The sequence below is a fragment of the Anabas testudineus genome, chromosome 7, assembly GCF_900324465.2.
Source record: "Anabas testudineus chromosome 7, fAnaTes1.2, whole genome shotgun sequence".
NCBI classification, from domain to species: Eukaryota; Metazoa; Chordata; class Actinopteri; order Anabantiformes; family Anabantidae; genus Anabas; species Anabas testudineus.
Window position 1 is genome coordinate 16,195,166 of NC_046616.1, and position 20,710 is coordinate 16,215,875.

The following is a 20,710-nucleotide window of genomic DNA, read 5'->3' on the forward strand; positions in this document are numbered from 1 at the left end:
CCCTCGCCTCTCTGTTGTGATTATTTCCTTATCTTTCTCTTAGTGGCTGGCGGTGAGTAACAGTGACGTGCTGTATTGCTTCCTAGACCATATTTCCTGGTCTGCTCCGGCATTGCAATTCATTCCTAATGTCAGAAGATTTATTCTGAGGCTTAAAACCCCACAACGCAGCAAAAGGAATGACTTACCAAGGAGGAAAGCTTGATCAAATAAACAGCCATGTTGAACATGGAAAGCCAGGAGGCAGCGGGACGTGAATGGTCTTAATTACATCTTCAGATATATTTCCCTAATTACTGTTATTAAATTAACAAAAAAAAAAAAAAGAAAAAAACGGAAAATGAAATACCACAAAACCAGACACCTTTACAAAGATCAGCTCAGATTAGTCAGACTGTGGATATAAATTCCCACAAATTTATATATTATTTATCTATTAAGGTATATTAAGTAGGATTTGCAAGGAATTTGATAAAATAAAGTTTTTTTAAAACAAACAACCAAAAAAAAAAAAAAAAACAGCTGTTTTAAAGTTTCAAAAGATATAATTAGAAAAAAATCTGAAAAAGACCATAAGAGAACGCTATGAAATAAGAGAACTTGAAATGCTTTGGCATAACATTCGACAAAGCTGCAACTAACTTGTGTAATATTTAAAATATAACAATAATGGATTATCAAAATAGTTGCTGATTAATCAGGTTATTGACATGTAATGAATGGTCTGATTGAAAATAGAACAAACGTTATAACTAATTTTCAACAAGCTGTGTGATTGGAAACTATTCACATGCTGCATGACTTACAAACATTGTGCATCCATAAACAATGTAACCACACAACAATTCCTCTTTGCCTTGTTACTCTGCTGATGTGATTTTTCTTTGCCCAGATTGTGTCCTGTCCAAGCAAACAGTGTCTTTGAAGTATTCCCTCAATGTTAATAGCCATGGCACCTTTAATGATGAGGCAACAGACAAGGCCTGGGAGAAATATTAGCTCAGCAAGGTCAAAGCAGACAAGGTCCCATCTGTCTCTGTGCAGCCCCGGTGCATCCCAGGCCCTTACATTACTGCGGCCCCAGGGCAGAGAAAATGGATCATCAATCTGATTTAGAGAAGCTCAGGCCAGCGTTGTCATTTCCAAACCGACTTACACTAGTTTCTTCTCTCATCACCTTTCGTAGGTATATTCACGGTGGGTAGTGATGTTAAACTGCCTCATGTGTGGCTGGGTTCAGAGCTTCACATCACACTAACATCACACCAACATGCCATGGCTCTCTGCAGCCGATGTGAATATCTAGGTTTAGTGCAACACAGCAGTCAGGGCTGTAAAAAGAAAAAATAGAGCAGAAAAAGCGAGCAGTAATAGCCATTCATTTTATATGCTGCTGCTGCGTATTGGAAGGTAATGCCTTGCCATGGCCGTGAAGTTTAAGTTTGTTTGTAAACTCAGTGTCCAATCGCTTTGCTCCAACTTTAGAAATGAGACTCTGTGTAAAACTGTATCAGCCATGCCTTTAGTGCAGCTGCTTTTCTCTTTACGCTGTGCTTTGCACACACACACACACACACACACAGACTTGCATGCACAACAAAACACACACACACACACAACTCTTAGCATTCTCCTGCTGTGGAGCTGGGGGCTTGTGGCTGACACAGTAGAAATGTGGCATAAAGGACAGGCCTCTACGGCCTCGCGATAATGATAATGAGTCTGTAATCCATTTGATAGCTTATAAACAGGGTAAGATTCTTGTGAGCCTCAGCCAGGAAAGACAGCCAAACGGCACCCTGGGGTGGACGTTGCCATGAAGAAATAAACATGAAGAGCAGCACCACTACAGTGCGGGCGGGTCAACTCTGCTCGAACCTCATCCTGTTGGTGGATCTTTGCATAAGAGATATAAAAAAAAAATGAAAGAGTGGGAGAAATCCCCCTCTTGCTGATTTCTGTCATCTTTTTATGCTGCTTTCCAGGCCCTCCAATCCTGGCTGTCGTCTTATCAGCCTTGCCCACCTATGAAGCCTCCTCTTAAGCAGCTCCTGCACCAGGAAAATGTCTGCCAGTGTAAATTTGCTTATCTTATACGGAAAGGAGCCCGTGAGAGGGAAGAGGTTGTCTCCACAATGCAGGGCCTTAAGGGATCTTTTGAAACCTAGTTCTTTTCTGCTCAGCATCCCTCTAATGTGACACAAATCCCTCCGACAGAGGAAGGTCTTCTCATTCCTCAGTTTGCTTTAGACACATTAGTTGTATTTTTCTGCCCTCTATATTGAGTGTTGCATTCAGAAAAATCAGGGGAACCCTGGCTGTTACCCTTGGCTGGAAAAAAACTTTGGCCGGAGCCCAAGGAGCAAGCAGGTGGCCGAGCCAAGCTTGCTGTGCTCTCACAGACTTTGAACCTGATTCCTGCAAATCCACACATTGTTATTCACATGGAGCTTGCTGTTTGGTTGACTTCCAGACCCAAACAGCACTATAGCAGGTATGCTCTGAACTCTCCCCAACATTCGGCTCAGCCAAACCCAGGTCTTTATTCTCTGCATCACATCACACTTTCATACCAAGTCGAAGCGCCCCGTAGAATTCCCTCCCTCTGCACACAGTGTGATAGCTTGCTTTGTTCTCTCTGGCAAGGTGAATATCATCAAGGGATCATTTAATAAGAGAAGGATTGCTTGGAAAGGACAAGAAAGGGCCTTAGGTGGAGAACCTCCCTCTAATGAGGATTAGTTTTATCCCGCATATGCAAATGACATTGATTAAGCCATACGCAGTACTTCCCCTACTTCAGTGTGGCATTCCTTCTCCTCCTCCAGGTAATCTCTCCAGAAAGTGCTGCAGTGTAGCCTTGGGAGACAATGCTAATAGCCAAAGATGAACTGCTGTCATCATGATCATCATTTGTGGCTCAGAGAAAGAGGCATAGTGGCAAATTACACAAATACGTCATTGGACAACTGGTGTTTGTTTTTCCTGATCTGCATGCTGATTAGCACGGTAACATACTTTTTCTATTGTATTCCCAAAATTCACCAGCATCCCTCTCGCAGTCCATGACTGTACGCCCTTATCGTCTTCCCATGCTGGGACTTTTAACGTCTTAATCCCTCAGCATATTGCAGGAGATTATCTTTCTAAAATTAACTAGCCCCTTGAGACTGCAGAGATAGCAGCTGCTTTTTTGCCACTTGGCGAGTTTTCAACAAACAAAGTGACTTATTGCATACGGGGGAGCATGCCCACATTAGCTTTTAAAAAGCTGCAAGATTATAGGAGCATTATTCTGTTTCCACTGCTGCTTGATGCATTCAAATAGAAGAAATGTTTGAATGCAGGGAGGAGGATTCCTAAGAATGTTTTTTTGTTGTTGCAAATGCTCTTTGGCAGCATATGTGCGCTGCATGTTGTCGCTGTTCAGGGAAATAAAAATTGAGGGATTCTAAAGGGCTGCCAATCCTATCTCCATCCTGGAGTGTGTGGCATTTATTAGAGGTAGTCGATCTCAATTACTCAGAGGTAAAATTCAGCTTATGTATTCTGTGGAAGAAACACGCTGGATTTATTTGACACAAATCATAACAATGCTCATGGCTATGAGTAAATGAGATTTAATTAAGTCACATTGATTTTAATTCTATTTATTCTGCCGCCAAAGAGCTTCAACTAATGTTCTATTATGCTGAAGAAAATGACTCATGGCCGGACCATCAGCAACATTTTTTTAGATCTTAACGGACGTTTTGTCATATAGATTCACACTTATGCAGATTTGATGGTTCATTGGACAGGGAATAGGTCGATAATACAACTCTCTCACGTTATGAGTCATCGCATGTCTGCAGCTTAATGTCCATATTGTAAAAGTCTGGATTTGTAAATGTTAACAAGTAATTAATTTTGAACTCCTTTTCCAGAAGGCACTTGGTCGAAAATCTGAATCCTGCCAGTGAGCTAAAATGTATTGAAATAATAAAACGATAAAGCAAGTTTGAAGTGCAGCCAACGACACCGTTTACAGCCTGGTAACCTGGAAATGAAATAGTTACTTACTTAATGTTGTTTACTTACAGCTGCTTATAAAATAGATCTTATTAGAAAATAACTTTATTATTACTCATTGTTTAGTTCATCCAAGTCCTATAAATTATTTTGATGACATTTAATTCTCACTCCTTGTTTGAGTTATAATGTACTTATCAGCTTAATGTATGTTGAAAGGATTGTAATATAAATAGTGTCATTGAAAGTGCACTGGACACCCAGATACAAAAAGTATGATTTGATCTTTACTGTGCTGATCTTAAGTTGGTAATAGTTGGTATCAACAGGGATGTTGGCTTTTTCTTAGCTGCTGCATTAACAGGAAACTAAATTCCCCAAATTCACTCTTCGACATCTCATTCTTATTCAGGAGCCTCAGGAATGTTTCACAGTAAACATTGGTATAAAGGCAGGAAAACAACTTGGGCAGACGTCTACTTTAGCATAATCACTAATTCACACAATAAATCAGACTTATACCTTTGGGTAATTTAGAGTCATTAATCCCCCTAATTTGCATGTGTGAGGGTTCGCTTCAGGAACATGCACAGACCACATGTATATTTCACACTCATGTATGAGTTTTTTAACAGAGACACCTTTATTTTATAATTATTATAATTTCAGGCCCCATATACTATTCCCCACATCCTTCAATGTAAACTAAAAAACTCCTCTTTACTGACTGACAGACAGTTTTCTGGTGCCTGTGGGGTGGTTTGGAGTGGCCACTTTGAAGACAAGGACAGGAATAAGCCACTGAAGCCTACATTAAATCACACGAATGGACCATCCATTCAAAGAGTAATGAAAGCTTGTTTGGCTTTTTACCTGCATCAATGCTTGTGTGTGCTTTTATAAAATTATGCTCATTATTCACTATTTGGAGCTGAACTGTGTTCCACTTCAACTCACTCTCTGGTAACATAAGCTATTTTATAGAGTGCATCTATTATCTGTAATCTGATAAAGATTTTGCAGTAGTGTATGGTTGCTCTGCTCCAGCCTCCTTTGTGTGCAGTAATGCTGAGACTCAGACAAGTGAGTCATGTTGGAAGTGACAACAGATATTTATCACTGCCACTGTTTATGGTGCAGCCTGCATGAACATGTTTTCCCTTTTTTTCCTGTCAATCTGGAGCCTTAAGTTGGAAAGTTAAGAACTAATAAGACAGCTGCAGTGTTCATGTTGCACACTCCCCTCCTCTCCTCTGTGAGATGAAGGAAGAGATCTGAGCACGTCCTGCGGAGCCTCTCCAGTGATCATTGGGTGGAAATAAAGCCAGTTGCTTAAATAAGTAAGAGCAACAGCAACTGACTGACTGGCTAGACATGGTGCTGTGATATATTTTGCCCCAAGCACAAATTGTAATGTGTGAAAATCAAAAACAGTTACAGGTTTTGCATCATGTACACAGAGTGGAAGCAACTGGGTTGCTGCTGCATGCTCGCAAGCAGCCAATTTTCAAAATTAGGCCTCTCTCACATATCAGTGTAGCTTTCTTTTCCCCCACATAAAACACAATGAATAATTAAATAATAAACAGTTTAAGCAGTGAAGATGTCATCAGTGCCTCAACTTAACATTTTTCCCCAAGCGATGAAATGAGAAAAATATCTGCAGCATTCGGTTTGTACAGTTTGTTCTTTTCAGAGTTTGAACATTTTTCACCAGTCTGTGTATTCCCACTGTTTGTGGATTTAAAGAGCAAAACTGATAATGGCTTTACTTGAACTCACAACAGCCGTCTTGCCAAAAGTGCCCTGAAGAGGTTTTGAATTCAGCGTGCTGCTGTGTACTATGTGAACAGGTTAATAAAAATGCTGCAAAACATTTACTGCAAAACGAACTGTACAGAAAATGACTGACCCTGAGGGGAAAGAATTTCTATTTGCTTTGGTCTCAGCCCCGTGATCACGATATGTACGCACAATTCTGCAGCACCGTTGTGATTGCTGACGTTGTCTTCTAATAGTTTGCTGTTTTGCTTTGGGAGCGCTTTCGAATCACTTGAATCACCTTGTGAACTCCGACACACTGTGCTTTCTGAAAGCATCCCTGGGGAGAACAGGAATTGTTGTTGCTTTGCTGCTTGCAGTCTCATCTTTGTGCACTGTCTCAGAGGATGTCATCGATTATGTCAACAAAGCTCAATTTACCAGCATATTTCCATTCTTAAATGAATGGAATTCTCTATTATTCAAATGCTAATATGGCTCCCAGTGGTTCCTTAAGTCTAACAGGATGGACCTGCATTTGATGCTTTTCCTGCACTCTGGAGCAGCTCACATGTAAAAAGCGTCGACTCGGACCACACTGGTCATTTTATCTGTTCCCCTCATTTCCTGCTAGTTGCATTAGCGTGCCCACTGGGGTTTATTTTGGCACATTAAAACAGATTTGGGTTAATAATTGATGCTGCGATTTATGGACTCTAGTGCCCGAGGTTCAATTGTGAGCCTCCACTTAAAAGGAAAGCGTGTCTCTCACTCCTGCTTTTGCCTGAGTCTGCCGTGATTTATAACGTCACTTTGATGTGTGTGCAATTTATTGTATTGGAGTCGTTTGGAGGACGGAACCAGACGGATCATTTTTCATACAACAGTCGTTTTGATGTGATTATGTATGAGTTTTGAATTTCTCCTTGACTTTTCAGCTGGAGACAGAAAAAAACAAAACAAAACAAACAAACAAACAAAACAAACAATTGATCTATGCACCATGAGCAGTAGACATATTTATGTTTATCAAGTACTGAGCGGCCTGGTACTTCCTAGATGAGGAAATGTTGCTTGAAATGAATGTTGATCATCAATACCAGTTTGGACATTATGTGAGAAGGCCTATAGTGTGTTATTCAGAAGTATTACTTAGGTGATCATGGAGGATGTCTTGTATGTGTAGGCTTCAGGCTTAGCTTTAAATAAAATTCTGCAATGAGACTGTGAAGAATTACATGACTCATAATGTTTGCCTGAGATAGCCTCTCCTCTATACAGCTGTAGGAGTGAGAGCCATGTATTTCATCTCAATGTGTCACTGTCAGCTTTCAATTAAATGTCTCAGATCTCCGTTAAATGCCTTTCTGAGAGGAAAAAACGTAATTAGTTTTCTATAATTTGTCTACAAAGACTCATGAGAGTCAGATCCTTGGGCAGAGGTACAAAGTGTGAAGGCAACTGAGTCTAGATGAATTACTGTGGAGTTTGGTTTGTTTTGTACAACATTTCAATTAGTCCAGCAGTCTGGTTCACGACAACATGCGAACACGATGAACTGAGATGAATTTATGTTTATGAAGATTACCAGTTCCCCCAAGTAGCTTCACCTGACGATGATGAAGCTACTTGGATGAGTAGCAGTCCAGCTGCCATGACTCACCATTACAGAGAACGGGTAAGTAAGCATCGTCGTGTCAGCGGCGTCTTTGTGAACATATTTGCAGTCTCACATTTACAGCTCAAAACAATGCGGTGCCTGAGCTTCACAGAGCCGCTATTGTGGCTGCAGACCCACGCCACCATATGTTTAGGACATCAGTGATAAACTATGGTCACCAGCTCATTCATGAATGTGATCAGTGCCTGTCAAGTGTGGGCAAATTGTTTTCTCAGTGGTGGCTGCACCTCGTCTAATAATATGCTTTTATGCAAATTAGGTTCAGACTGAAGGTCAGCCAACAACTTTGTTCAGCAGCGGTATTTCTGTAAAACACACAGCTAGGTGAGCAGACACAGTTGCAGCCTGATGACTGAAACACTAAGCCCACATGGGATCCAAATTGAGAACACCTTGGAGCTTTTCTTTTGCACATTAAGCATTACAACTTCTTATGCTGACTCAGGATACAAAAAACCAACTATTTAGAAAAAAGAATCACTTATAGAAATGTTGGCGTTTTTAGCACAAAGGGTATAATTCCTTTCCTTTCTCAAGGAAATTAATAAGGGACAGGAGGATCCCAACAGAACAGAATATAAAGCAGGAGGAAGTGTTAAGAAATGCACCTGGTTTCAATCCCCTGAAAAGAGGGATTGCTACCATTTCCAGCTCCATTTTAATTTCCTGTTTGGTTCACTCTCTCAAGCTTTGGGAACTCTGAAAGGATTTAAATGCCCTTCAGTCCCTGTGTCTTTCTCCCATTGCCTTTGATTTATAGATTTGATTTTCAGCTTGAAAGCAAAAAAAGGGAGAATTCCAAAAGGAGAGAAAACACTATCATGACACAGAGGAGCTTAAAGCAAGCTGAAAGGTGGAGGAAATAGGAAGGATATAAAACGCCCGTTGCCAGCTCCATGGCTGAAATATGAGGAATTGTCAGAAACCATGTAACAAAACGTGATATGTAGCAAATGAACTGGGCTTTATTCAATCCCAGAGCAACTATAAGAAGTCCCATTCTGCTCTGTCTGTATTGTGCTGTGCCCTGTGTTGACAGGACTCATTTTCACTTGATACTGTCGGGCACCCATTAAATGCTACAATACACAATCATTCCTCCCTCAAAACTCTGTAAACACAGTGTGTGCCCTGTTATTCTCTTTCACTTTGAGCCATGATTCCTCTTCACTTTACTAGGTTATAGGTGCTGTGACTTGATCGTCACGCTTTTCATCTTCATGGTGCATCCAAAACAAGCCGTGACTATTGGAACCCAATAGGTAATTTTGCATAAATATATATATATATATATATATATATATATTAACATGCATCTCTTCTTCTACCCTCTGCCTCTATATGCAAGAGATCAGCTGTGATGGCTCCTTAAGGGACCCGGTGTCCCAGCGATGGACCAGCCCTGGGGATCGCACAGTTCCAGCCACTTTGTTCCTATGGGACCACTGTGGTCCACTGGGAGTTTAAAGGGAGACCAAGTGAGGCTGAGCGACAGGAGGGATACAGGGGGACTATGGAAGCACTGAACAGATAAACCCAAGGGATTACTGTCAGGCTACATGCTCCACAGGGCTTGCATATGGTCAAAATGGGGAGCAGTTAGCAGTTTAACTCTCTTAACCGTGTGCAATGTCCTCTTAAAGGAGGTGACATATGGTGTAGGAGGCAGAGACTGTTAAGTGGCCATTCAAGTGAATAGATTTCAGACTTAAAGGTTGTCATTTATCGCTCCACCTTGTGTGACAGCTGTGAGTGGTCATTTTTAAAAGTGAATCACCAAAATGAGTGACAGACGTTCATGTGCACCATAAACAAGTTTTTATTTTATGTGTGTTCCTCTGTCTGTGTGTATGTGTATGTCTGTGTGTGTGCCTTTGTGCTTTTCAAACTCCGGTAGAGACTGCAGGGGCATTTATCTGAAATAAGTAGGCCTGCCCTCCACCACAGTCCTCGCTAGCAGCTCTATATGGTAATGAGCTGTGTAAGATGAAGAAAGTATGTTATTTGCAACACAAACAGCACTGCTGTTAATTCAAGAAGCATGGGCATAATTCTCCCACAATGTTTTAACAACAACAACAACATTTTTCAAGTTTAAAGTTCATCTGAAAACGGAGAAATGAGCTCATTTGTGTTGCAGTAATATAATGAGCAGCCGGCAAAAATGAAATGGTTTGAAAAGAGGCTTGTGCAATGCAAATATGTCAGACACCATCTCGCTGTGTTGGTATGTGACCAGCTGCCAAAACATAAAGTGAAGTGAACAACAAAATACGAGACCCGCGTGCCAAAGTGAAAGCGATGATGAGGTTATTATGTCCATCTGCAGTACAGCATGTGCAGTGTCTCTTAGTTAGCATTTTCATTAACATGAAGATTGTTTTAATCTGCCCAAATTAGTCTATTTAAACACGCTGATATTTGGCACTTGTGCTTCTTTTCGTGTTCAGGAAAGTCCCAGCTGACAAAGGAGGAGGGAGAGAGAGAGAGAGATCTGCAGGTGCTGAGGCGGGAAGTGTTGCTCTCTTTTGAGTTGCTCATCACGAGTGCAGAGCTACAATATATTCAGAACAACACTGGTGGACAATGTTTACGATAGAGACAGGAATCAATTGTAAAAGAGAAAAGGGAAAAGGACAACGCTTAATTTAAGAAGATAGAATGGGTAAGGAATGGTAAAGTGATCATGACATTACTACTCTGTATGTAACTACATGTAATTAGTGAGAATTAATGAGCAGCTGATTCACAAGCGCTCAGGAAAGCTGTCGATATGTTGATGGACATATGTCAGTGAATTTATCGTTACATATTATCAGTGGTAAAATGTAACAACACATCCTCAAGGGCAATGCTTGTTGTAGTTGTAATTGTACTTTACTGGAGTGTTTTCCATTTTCGGTTACTTTTACTCCAGAAAATGAGTTTGATAGCTTGAGCTACTAGTTACATTGCAGGTTTTCACTTGTAATACAAAATATAATCAATTTTTAATTGATGGTGTATTATTATGGATTAACCAGCTGGCAGTACATCAAACGATTAAAAGTAGTTCCATTCTGCTTTTGGTGCTTTCAGTATATTTAATACTTTCGTACTTTTAATTAACGCTTCAATGCCTGAATGCCCACACGTTTTCTACAGTGTGGTAACAATACTTGCATTTACATTGAGTCATTTGAAAGACACTTGTACTGTATCTCAAATGTCTTACTAATGAGGTCCAACGCAGGCTTAGTAACTAAGTCAGGGAGAAGACACTGAAAACAAAGTACCAGGAGATAAAAAAAGTTTTTCTTTTTTTATTATCATTTGCAAGATTTGTTTTGGGGTGTTTGGTCTTTTAATATATTCTCTATTGAAGAGATAGACATAGGAGAAGAGAAGAAGTATGACATGCAGCAATCGTCTCCAGCAGAACTCAGACTCAAGTCCAGTTATATATCATGTTACTTTCTGAGGCTTTAAATGTTCTGGTAGATGTGTTTTATTACCTATGGATACAGCCAGGGTTAGCTATCTCGACACTGTATGTGAAACTCTTGCCTGTAGCTTTGTATGTATCTTATCTAATCTGAAGAAAAGGGAATAAATGTAATTACCAAAGTGTCAAATTGTTCATTTAATGTAGTGTTTTATACTATATACTGTATAGTCATTGAATTATTCAGGATCTACTTTATTATTGATTTTTAATCATCACTTAGTTCCTCATTTCCACAGCTCATTTCTTGGTAACTACTATTGTATCCTATTGTAAATTCATAATTTATTAGGGTAAATAAACTATTTTACATTGGTTTCTTTTTCTTTGTTGCTGAGTAATAGTTATGAAAGGTAGTCTGTTATGTGTACCTGTCTCTCTGTCCCCACACAGGCGTGTCATATCACCCCCACACACACACGGAGACGGATAGTTGTGAGTCATTCTCAAAGCCTGTGGATAAAGTCTTATCCGTTACACTGTTCCACGAAGACATCTGCGATACAATAATTCACAGAGATCCAGAACTGCTCAGAAGGTCTTCTAATTAACAGGCACAAGATGAGAGATCTGCTGTCACAATCAGATTTGTGGCTAAAGTCCTCCTGGCTAACTAACACAGTTACACCCACTTATCACAGAAGTCCAGTGGACCATGAGGTTAGCCATCAAAACAAAGTCCTAGTCACCCTCTAATAAGGCCTCTGGATGATTTCAGGACTATGTGGGTGGGAGGCCAGCACCTTTGGGTTTGTTAATGCCACAAATATTACCTCTGATCATTACTGTCTGCAGGCTTGCTCCCAATCAGGAGCTGGCATTTATCATATCTACAAGAAAGGGAAACAGCAGCTGTCGTGGGCTCATATTCTTGTGGCTTTTCTTTTCTCTCACTCCAAGTTTTTTCTTGTCTCAGAGGCCAAATCTCTGTATCACCTTCTAAACAGCCTTGCTGTCATATAACCCACACGTTTCAAAGATAGCCTGGGGAGAAAAACCTCTTGTTACCCAGCTACCCGCTGCAGTTATGTATTCCAGTGGTCACTCGTTCCTTATCTGTCTATCTTTCGCATTTTGAAGTGTGAATGGGCACTGAGCTCTCTGCAGCACCTTTACAAAGACATAATTAGGAGGGAGCAGGTATGACAGATGGATTACTATCATAATTGAGAGCATGCAGAGTCCATTGTCCTAGCTGCAGTGCACCTGCTTTATCTTTGACATAAACAGCAGAAGAGGTAAGAATTCATCTTCCCATACAGCGTGCCTGTAGAATTACAATCTTCTTTTCCGCTCACAGGCACCGATTCTGCTTCCAGTGACAAAGAAAAGCAAAGATTTTTTATTATTCCAAAGCAGATGGTACAAAATGAAAAATGCAGGCCCAGCAGCTCAGTGACCTTCATGTTGCTAATCTAACATTGCTCCTACATTGATCTCACATTAACATCTCACCCCTACAGAATATGCATGACTCCAAACAGGCTGGTGGCCTGCATGCTTTCGAACAAATCACCTCGACATGCCATTACCTCCTGCTCTGGATTTAATTCTTTCCTGTGGATACGCTGGCCCTTTCATTTGAGTCTGGGAATTAAACAGCTTTCCAGGTTAATTAATTTGACAGACAGACCCCATTGTGCCCAGTGTCAGCCCGTAAGGAAACCCTATTGCCTTTTGTCCTGAAGGTTGACTTTTTTATTGTTCTTTGATTCGTCTTACCTTAAAGAAGCACTCAGTGCCAGCCCTGTAATTGACTTGAAGAAGACTGCATCAAGCAGACGTATTATTGAATGTTTGAATCAAAAGCTCTGGTCTCTCGTAGGAGCCTATAATTTATCTGCTGAGATACAATGAAATGAAGTGCACCCCCGGCATGAGGAAGCTGTGACTGTATTTGTTTATTCGGTCGTCTATATATTGAACATAAGCCTCCTCCAGGTTACATTCTCACTCTTCCTGGCTTGTTGCTTCCTACTTCACCCTATGATGAAATTGAAATGGAATTTCTCCAAATGTGTGAGTGTGAAAGCGTGTGTGTGTGTGTGTATGCAAGTGCATGTTTGCGTGCACGAGTGCATGTTATTGTGTGTCTTTGTGAAAGCGAAGAAGGGGAAAGAGGGAAGATCCAAACCGAAGTGTAATCTCAGTCTAAATCACACAGCCTCCCCAGGGGAAAGGCCCTTCTTCCTGGGGTTAGTCAGTGAATTAAATCACGGCGAGGGCCCCATTTTTCAAAAGTAACCTTTCCGTTGACAGTGTAAGTGGGAGTCAGGCTCTCACTGCAGAGTCCGAGCAGTGAAATTAGTGTCGTGCATTGTGACACCAGTCTCTCAGAGTGTCATTTACTGGGACTGTTGCTGCATCTTTCCAGCCCTGCCTGCCTGCCTGCCTGCCTGCCTGCCTGCTTCTTTGTGCGCACAGTGGAGGAGGCCGGCAGTTCCCACATAGACTCCTTAAATGTATTTCTGGTACATCTCATGAATTTTGGCCCCAGTGCACAGTGTGGACACCCAAAGCACATTACCATTCTCAGAGGTGGATGTGCACGATTTGTCTGTGCAAAGACATCTTTCCTGCTAGCAGTGAGGCTAATGAGGATAAATATACTACATGGCAGGATTAGGATAAATTAATCTCTATTCAACTTAATTAATTAGAAATGTGTCCATCCGAGCCTGTAGTGTCAATAGGACATGTTTCAATTAGAGCTGCATCGCCTTTTCTAATCTTTTAATTGAACAGAAGCAAACGGAACGAACATGTTCATAAAATGGAACTCAATGCCTCATAATTGTTTTCCCAATAAAAAAAACTCTCAGGCTGTTTATTATTCAATAATAAAGCAACTTCACTGTCTTATCCTTTAATCCATTCACTGTTTCCTGTTTAACCATTCCCCACGAGCGCTGCAGTCTTTTTTTTTTTTCCAACAACAGCAGTCCTGCTCTTGATTGTTATTGAACATGTGGTGGATGGTGTGGTCAGTTTCTAAGGTTATAATTGAAAATGAACAATCATACATGAATTATGTATATACAGAGTGCTCAGCGTGCACCGCCTCACACACCGTAACCCACCGAATGAATACGACAGCAGTCATGAGCCATTCTTTTTGTTTTAGATTTACTTTGAATCACACACAGAAACTCCCTCTTTTAATTAATGCCACAAATTGCCAAGTGAGTCCCTGGCTAATGCATGCCCACGAAAGCAAATTATCATGATCTGCCTGTTTGTAAAAGCACCATCTGTGCAATTAAATAGTTGGTGATGGTTGGTGGTGATAGTGTTTTGTTAGGAAGATGTGAGGGCTCCTTGCTCCTAAAGGTGTGGTTAATTCTCATCAGCCCGTGCACGCCTGTGCCAGCATGGTGTGTGTGTATACAGGATGTGTGTGTGTGTGTGTATGTGTGTGTGTGTGCAGGGGGGGGGGGAGGTTGCAGGATGAATCAGGAGTGTCTTCTGAAGAAGGGTTGCCTGGGAGACCAGCCTGGACCCCTCCAAACGCGTCTGTTCTCCCTCCCTCCCTCTATTTTAAAGGTGCATCAGTAATGACTCCAAAACTATTTCAGGAGAGGCACTTTTTTTTAGTCTGCGGCAGCTCTGCTGTGTTTTCATAATGCCACAGATCTGCGTTTGGTGCTTGCCACCGTCAACATCAAAACGGGGAAGGAAAAACGCTCTCAGACTTTGCGCGTATGTGCCTGTGTTTGGAGGTGGGGGCGGTGACGGAGGGAGGGGAAACACAGACAGAGGGATCATGATCATGAATGCTGAGCTGCGGCGCGCTGAGAGGCACTCAGAGGAACACTTGTCTTATTGATAAAGTCTAGATGTGCATTTGTTCGTCGTTGTTTACCTTCTACTTGAACTGATGTCGGAAGACCAACTTCCTGAAAACCCATGCCATGAAGTGATGCTATGTTTTTTCTTTTTTTTTTTTTTTTCCCAGCTGAATGACGTCTCGCAAGGAAAGGGGGCTGAGAACTCGGCGCACACAGTGAATCCCTCGCTGTGACTCATTCATTTCGTATAAATGCGACCGGTTGCGGAGACAGAGGGAAAGCAGCGTCTTTAATTAACTGGATTTTCTGAGTCCTGTGCTCAGTGAGCGCACATTTGAGCTCAGCCTCATCGTTTTCCACTCGTTCTTTCTTTCTTTCCTTTCCTTTTTTTATTTTTATTTTTTTTATTTTTTGGACACTGGGGGGGATGATGTGCTATGCAACCCTGGAGTTGGTCTGAGCAAGAAGAATGTCACCCACTTCTGCTGGTCCTAACTACTAAGAATCGATTTTAAATAGAAAATTGTTGAAATTCACTACATTTCATTTGGTGCAAGTGGAGCTTCAGGTTGTGGAGATGTGTCAGCTCTTCGCGGCGGCTTCACCTTGTTTCCATTAGCGCTTCGGATTTAGAGTAAATTGACAAAATTAGGCCAGTTCATCTGCGTCCAGTGTTCACCCTCCTTGACTGATATTTCTCACTAATGGATGTAGCTTTCCTTTCACTGGGGACTAAATTACCGTCAGAGGCTTCACTATTCAACAAGCTGCAGCGCTCACTCCTCGCAGCACGGCGATGGGCGCAGTTTGTCTGAGCGATCCACTGCGTCTTGGTTCTTCATCCCGGCTTGTTGAATCTCCTCCCTGGTGACAAGGATGGGTGCGTGTTGATAAACTTCTCAGCCTCTGTGGTCACATCGTCAGCGGATTGCAGACTCCATCCTTCCTAAAAGTTGATCATGGCTCGTTCCGACGTGCGCGTAAAGCTGGGCTCTGTGTGGAGAGTGTTTTGGCTCGTGAGGACTGTGGTGGATTTCGCGCTTGCTCAGGAGACTTATGCCCCACATTCAATCCGGACTGAGGGGCACCTGACCCTCGGTGGACTTTTCCCGGTGCACGCCAGAGGAGCCGACGGCACGCCGTGCGGAGACCTCAAAAAGGAGAACGGTATCCAGCGGCTTGAGGCCATGATGTACGCGCTGGACCAAATTAACCAGGACGAGCAACTCCTACCCAACATCACCTTAGGCGCTCGGGTGCTGGACACTTGTTCGAGGGATACCTACGCGCTGGAGCAGTCTTTAACTTTCGTTCAAGCCCTGATCACGAAGGACACCTCCGACGTGAGGTGCACCAATGGGGAGCCACCGGTGTTTGTCAAGCCTGAAAAAGTGGTGGGAGTCATCGGAGCCTCTGCGAGTTCAGTATCGATTATGGTTGCCAACATCCTACGCCTCTTTCAGGCAAGTCTCTGAGCGTGTGCGATAGTTTAGTGGGGATAGTAAAAATAGTCTGCGTTGTCACCGACAGAGAGCTGCAGCATGCACAAGCTCTTTTTTTAATTATCAGCCTATTTCATTTTTAAAGAAAAGTGAAAGTGATTCGCCTCCTTACCGCTGCCCCACGGGAGGCAGATGAAAAGGCACGCCATGGTAAACAAGCGAGAATCTAGATTCATGCGTAAATGCGCCATTTCCAGGTCATGACAAACATTTGTGTGTTTTTATTTTCCCGTGTGTTGCCTCTAATTCTCTCCATCTTAAAATATGGAAGTAGAAGGAAGGAGAAAGAGGGTTTGGGAGGTTTTTTTTTTTATCCCCTTCCACTACACTGTGTGGATGAGACAGCTGAGTGTGCTGTTGCTTGTCCCCGATGGTGTTGAAAGAACTGCTCCCGTCTGTTCCAGTCTCACTCCGGAGTCTGGATAAGTGGGCACTGACAGCCTGACACAATCACACCCAAACTCAACAGCCCCCTCCTGAGAATAAAAGGCCTGCGACATGTGATGGCACACGATTATATTCGGCTCCTCTTTGGAAAGACTGCAGGGTTTTTATGGATTGTTTTGAACCTCAAAGCCTTGATTTATGGTCGAGTTGGCTTGCTTCTATCTACAGGGGTTCCCTCTATGAAATGAGCTCGTTTCAAACTATCTGCAAACTAATTGGGCTTGATGGCTGCGTCTAAATGAAATGAATCTGCACCATTTCAGAATGAGTTAGCTCAGGTTTATGGGCACACATCTGTATTCTCGTTGGCTGAGAGTCAGCTTATAGAGTTGGCCTACTGCTGGTGCTGCAGTGGAATTGGAAACGCAGCAGGGCACCAAACACACCAGATGAATTATTTAAAGCACATCTCTATAGCAAAAGATCTAATTAGTCAAAATATCATGTGGATGTTTTTCGCACATGTGCAGATGTGCAGCTGTAAGTCTGCACTGTAGCAGTTGTTTTTTTTTTTTTTTTTTTTTTTCTCATGTGAAGGCAGCAGTGTTGAAGCCATGCAGGAGCAGCTGAGCTGCAGTGTTGGTGCTTATGGTTTGTGGTTACACACTGTAACACGCAGTTGGGTCATTTTGTGTTTTGCTTCTGTTCAGCTAGACAAACCGTGGGCCTGGCTGTAAGTAGCCGCTTAACTCCGACTGTAAGACCATCAGAGTACTTAACATGCTTTTAGTCTTCCTCTTCCTTTCTCTTCTGCCTCTCTCTCACACACACACACACGCGCACACACACACACACAGGCAACACTTGGGTTTTGTGGTTGCACTGTCCTGACAATTAGACATCAGACGATTATGCTCTCCACCACAATATCCAGCTTGGCTTTGGTTTCTACTTATTCTTTTTAGGCTGACTTAACAAATTACATTTTTATCATTCCAAGTTGGTAAAACCCTCCAGTTATGCATTGAAGCATCCTCACTACACTCGTTATTTTGTTGCAGAATGCAAGGGTTGTAAGACCCCCCTCTTTTTTTTCTGGCAAGCTTAGTAACACTACCATGAATAAATCTGTGAAATTTAGAGGGTTTAAAGGAAGACAGACGATTCTTTAATTCCCTCTCCTCTTCCTCCTCACATCAGGTGTACAGGCATTTTCTGTAAAGTGTCAGGCTGCAGGAATGTAGGTGTAGTCCATGAGCTATGTGGCTCTGGAGCTCAGGCACCTTAATCAAGCTTGAGGAATCTGTGGATTGGCAGCAGTTGTCGCACAGCTCCTTCTCACTTCCCCAAAGCAATGCTGGAAAGGTGGATTTAAACGCCACAGCCAAATCTGCACACCTGAAGAAGATACATGGAGTCTGCCTCTCAATCTGTTGGCCCTTCAGCACTTTTACTTTTTTCGCTGGTACCACTGGAGATGATGGAATTTCTAATAAATTAAAAGTGGAGCCATGCGATACTGTACAATCAATAGAAGTGAGAGCTCCTAGCCCATTTACCCTCATTAGTTTTACAGCATTTGATTAGTGTGCGGTAGCAATTACAAGTTACTGAGATTGTTTTCAACTCCAATCCATCAATTATCAGATGATTCCAGTCAAAAGCATCAAAGGCCTGAGAGACCACCTGCTCAGATATAATTAAAGACACAAATCTGATTTGTATCTCAAGCCAAAGTGAAAGAGACGTCATGGGCTTTGGGCGAAGTATTCAATTTCTTGTCTTTGGCAATTTAAATCATATTTGATCATTGGATAGGCTCCATAACTAAGCAATCTAATGGATTTTAAATCGATACACTGAAAGCCTGCGGACAGTGACCTGTCCCTGAGCTGTCCTGCTAGCCTACTTCCCGCATTGTTTTCAGTGAATATTATCAGATCATTTTGTGTCTCACCCCTGTGATAAATGAATCATCAGGGAAGCTAAATAGTGATTGTAGATTCTATTGCCAGATGCTAAATATCATGCCTGTCTATTCATGACATGAGTGGCTGCTGAACTGTTAATGCTGGGAAATTGACATGAGGGATAGATTTCTCAGAGGGCCCAGGAGGGTTGATCAATACTGTTGCCATGGTGAGGCCGATTTGCTGCTAAGATGTTTTTATTTCACTGCCTTTCATGCTGTGTTGGAAATGAGAAGCAGCAATGCCACAGGAGGGACAAAAATCAATCAGTCAAACTTTTGCATTGTTACCACGAGATATGATGTTGTGCAGCTTTCATCCGGTCCTTACCCTCTGCTCATGTGCACGCACTCGCTCTCGGAGAGGATGGCACCGTAGTTAAAAAAGACCGGGCAACTTTGTCCATTTGTGAGACCTGGTCTCTTGAATGAATCATTAAATTGATTTTTATCCAGATGACATTTACATCAGGGAGTGCGGCTCGCTTTTTTCTGTCGCATCTCTTCTCCCAAAGACCAAGGCAAAACTTTGTATTGAATGCAAGTGAACTCTGTCTTGTCCTCCTGTCTGGGGAAGCGGCCCCTTCAGACTAGCTGTCTAAATGAAGCATTGACGTCCTCTGCTCTCATAGCCCTGACAGGCTCCGGCCGGCGTTTTATCTCTCCTTTTTTTTTTCCCACAGAATCATCTCTGTGATTGATTTGAAGGAGATTGAAGCCTTGCAGTGTGATCTATTCAGCTGACAGTGTTAAAGATGGACACCAAAGGAATATGAAGGCTCTGTGTGTGTGTGTGTGTGTGTGTCGCTGCGTGTGTCTGTGCACGCACGGCCACGTTACATAACAAGCTGTGAAAGTGACACCAAATGTCACAGGTTAAATATGTCTGTTTTTCTAAACATGGTTGCCATTTGTTCATGGATGAATGCAGCAATGTGTTTAGTCACATCTCTAGCACTGCATTCAGATATGCTATTTCAAGTATTGCACCATATGAGTAGCTATAGTACAGTCTGCACACAAAGCCACCATATGAATGGAAACACAACAGTCTCATGGATATTTGATGATGCACACCAGTGGCTCTATTTTCTTTCCATCACTCGCTAATTGGCTTTTTTGCCTAGTGTGACACAAAGACCCCGTTCACTACATTAAAACCTTATGAATATGAAGGAGACACGGATAATGAAGTAAATCCACTTTGTTGACTAACTTGTCACTTCTCTCCAAACTAAGGTTCAGGCTTTTAAACACACAGCTCAACTAATTTAAAAGTAAAAATTAGCCACCAGTAATGAGCTTTTATTATATTCATTGAATGTAATTATTATAATGATTCTGTTTACCACTAGTATAAAAATTCAGATCATATTTTGAAACCTATTAAGACCTTTATTATCGCTAGTTTGCTGTTCTAGTAGACAGTTTATGTGGTTATGACCGAAATGATCTACAATCTGTATAATTTAATTATTTGTTTTTACATAGGCCCTCCAGAAATACAAAAATCAAACAAATAAAAAAACAAACAAAAAAACACCAAAAACTACACGCAGTGCACTAATCTGCATGGACATGACAACACTTGGATCACAACTGGTTTCCCTCTGGTTGAAGTAAGGGTGCAAGCACTCGTTTATAGCTGAGCAGTCAAGCTGTGAATTTGGTCACTGATGAAATACACAAGGACCAAACCATCACTAACTGGATCCATGTTCTGTAAAAATCAAATCAGCATTACATTAGCAATTCAGTACCTGAGAAAGAAGAAGACGACAGTTTGTGACTGAAACGTTGGCGTGTCTGTGTCAAATAAAAGACGAGCTGGCAATGAGACATGGGAGTGTGAATGGCTGACTCTCAAAATAGTTAACACATTGAAGTACTTAGCAACACCCTTTTCACAAATGACAAAATTGCCTGACAGGCTTTAAAGGGTTGTTGACACCTCAGTTATACTAAAACGTTTATGCAAATGTTGTAGCAGTGTGCAAGTTATCATGTTTGTCAAAATCTGTGCCTTCTCCATCAGACATCACAATATAACTACCATTATTTCCAACAGTATGTCACAGCATTGTGTATGAAATTTATAGTAAACAGCCTTATTAAATCTGTCAAGCC

At 41.8% G+C, this 20,710-nt stretch overlaps 1 protein-coding gene across 1 annotated transcript; it reads left to right on the plus strand.

Moving 5' to 3' along the window:
• Positions 1-15,005: 15,005 nt before the first annotated feature.
• On the plus strand, positions 15,006-16,200 carry LOC117152869 (metabotropic glutamate receptor 7-like). The gene has a single exon (XM_033326038.1). The coding sequence runs from the start codon at positions 15,685-15,687 to the stop codon at positions 16,198-16,200; it is 516 nt and encodes a 171-aa protein (XP_033181929.1). The 5' UTR covers positions 15,006-15,684.
• The last annotated feature ends 4,510 nt before the right edge of the window (positions 16,201-20,710 follow it).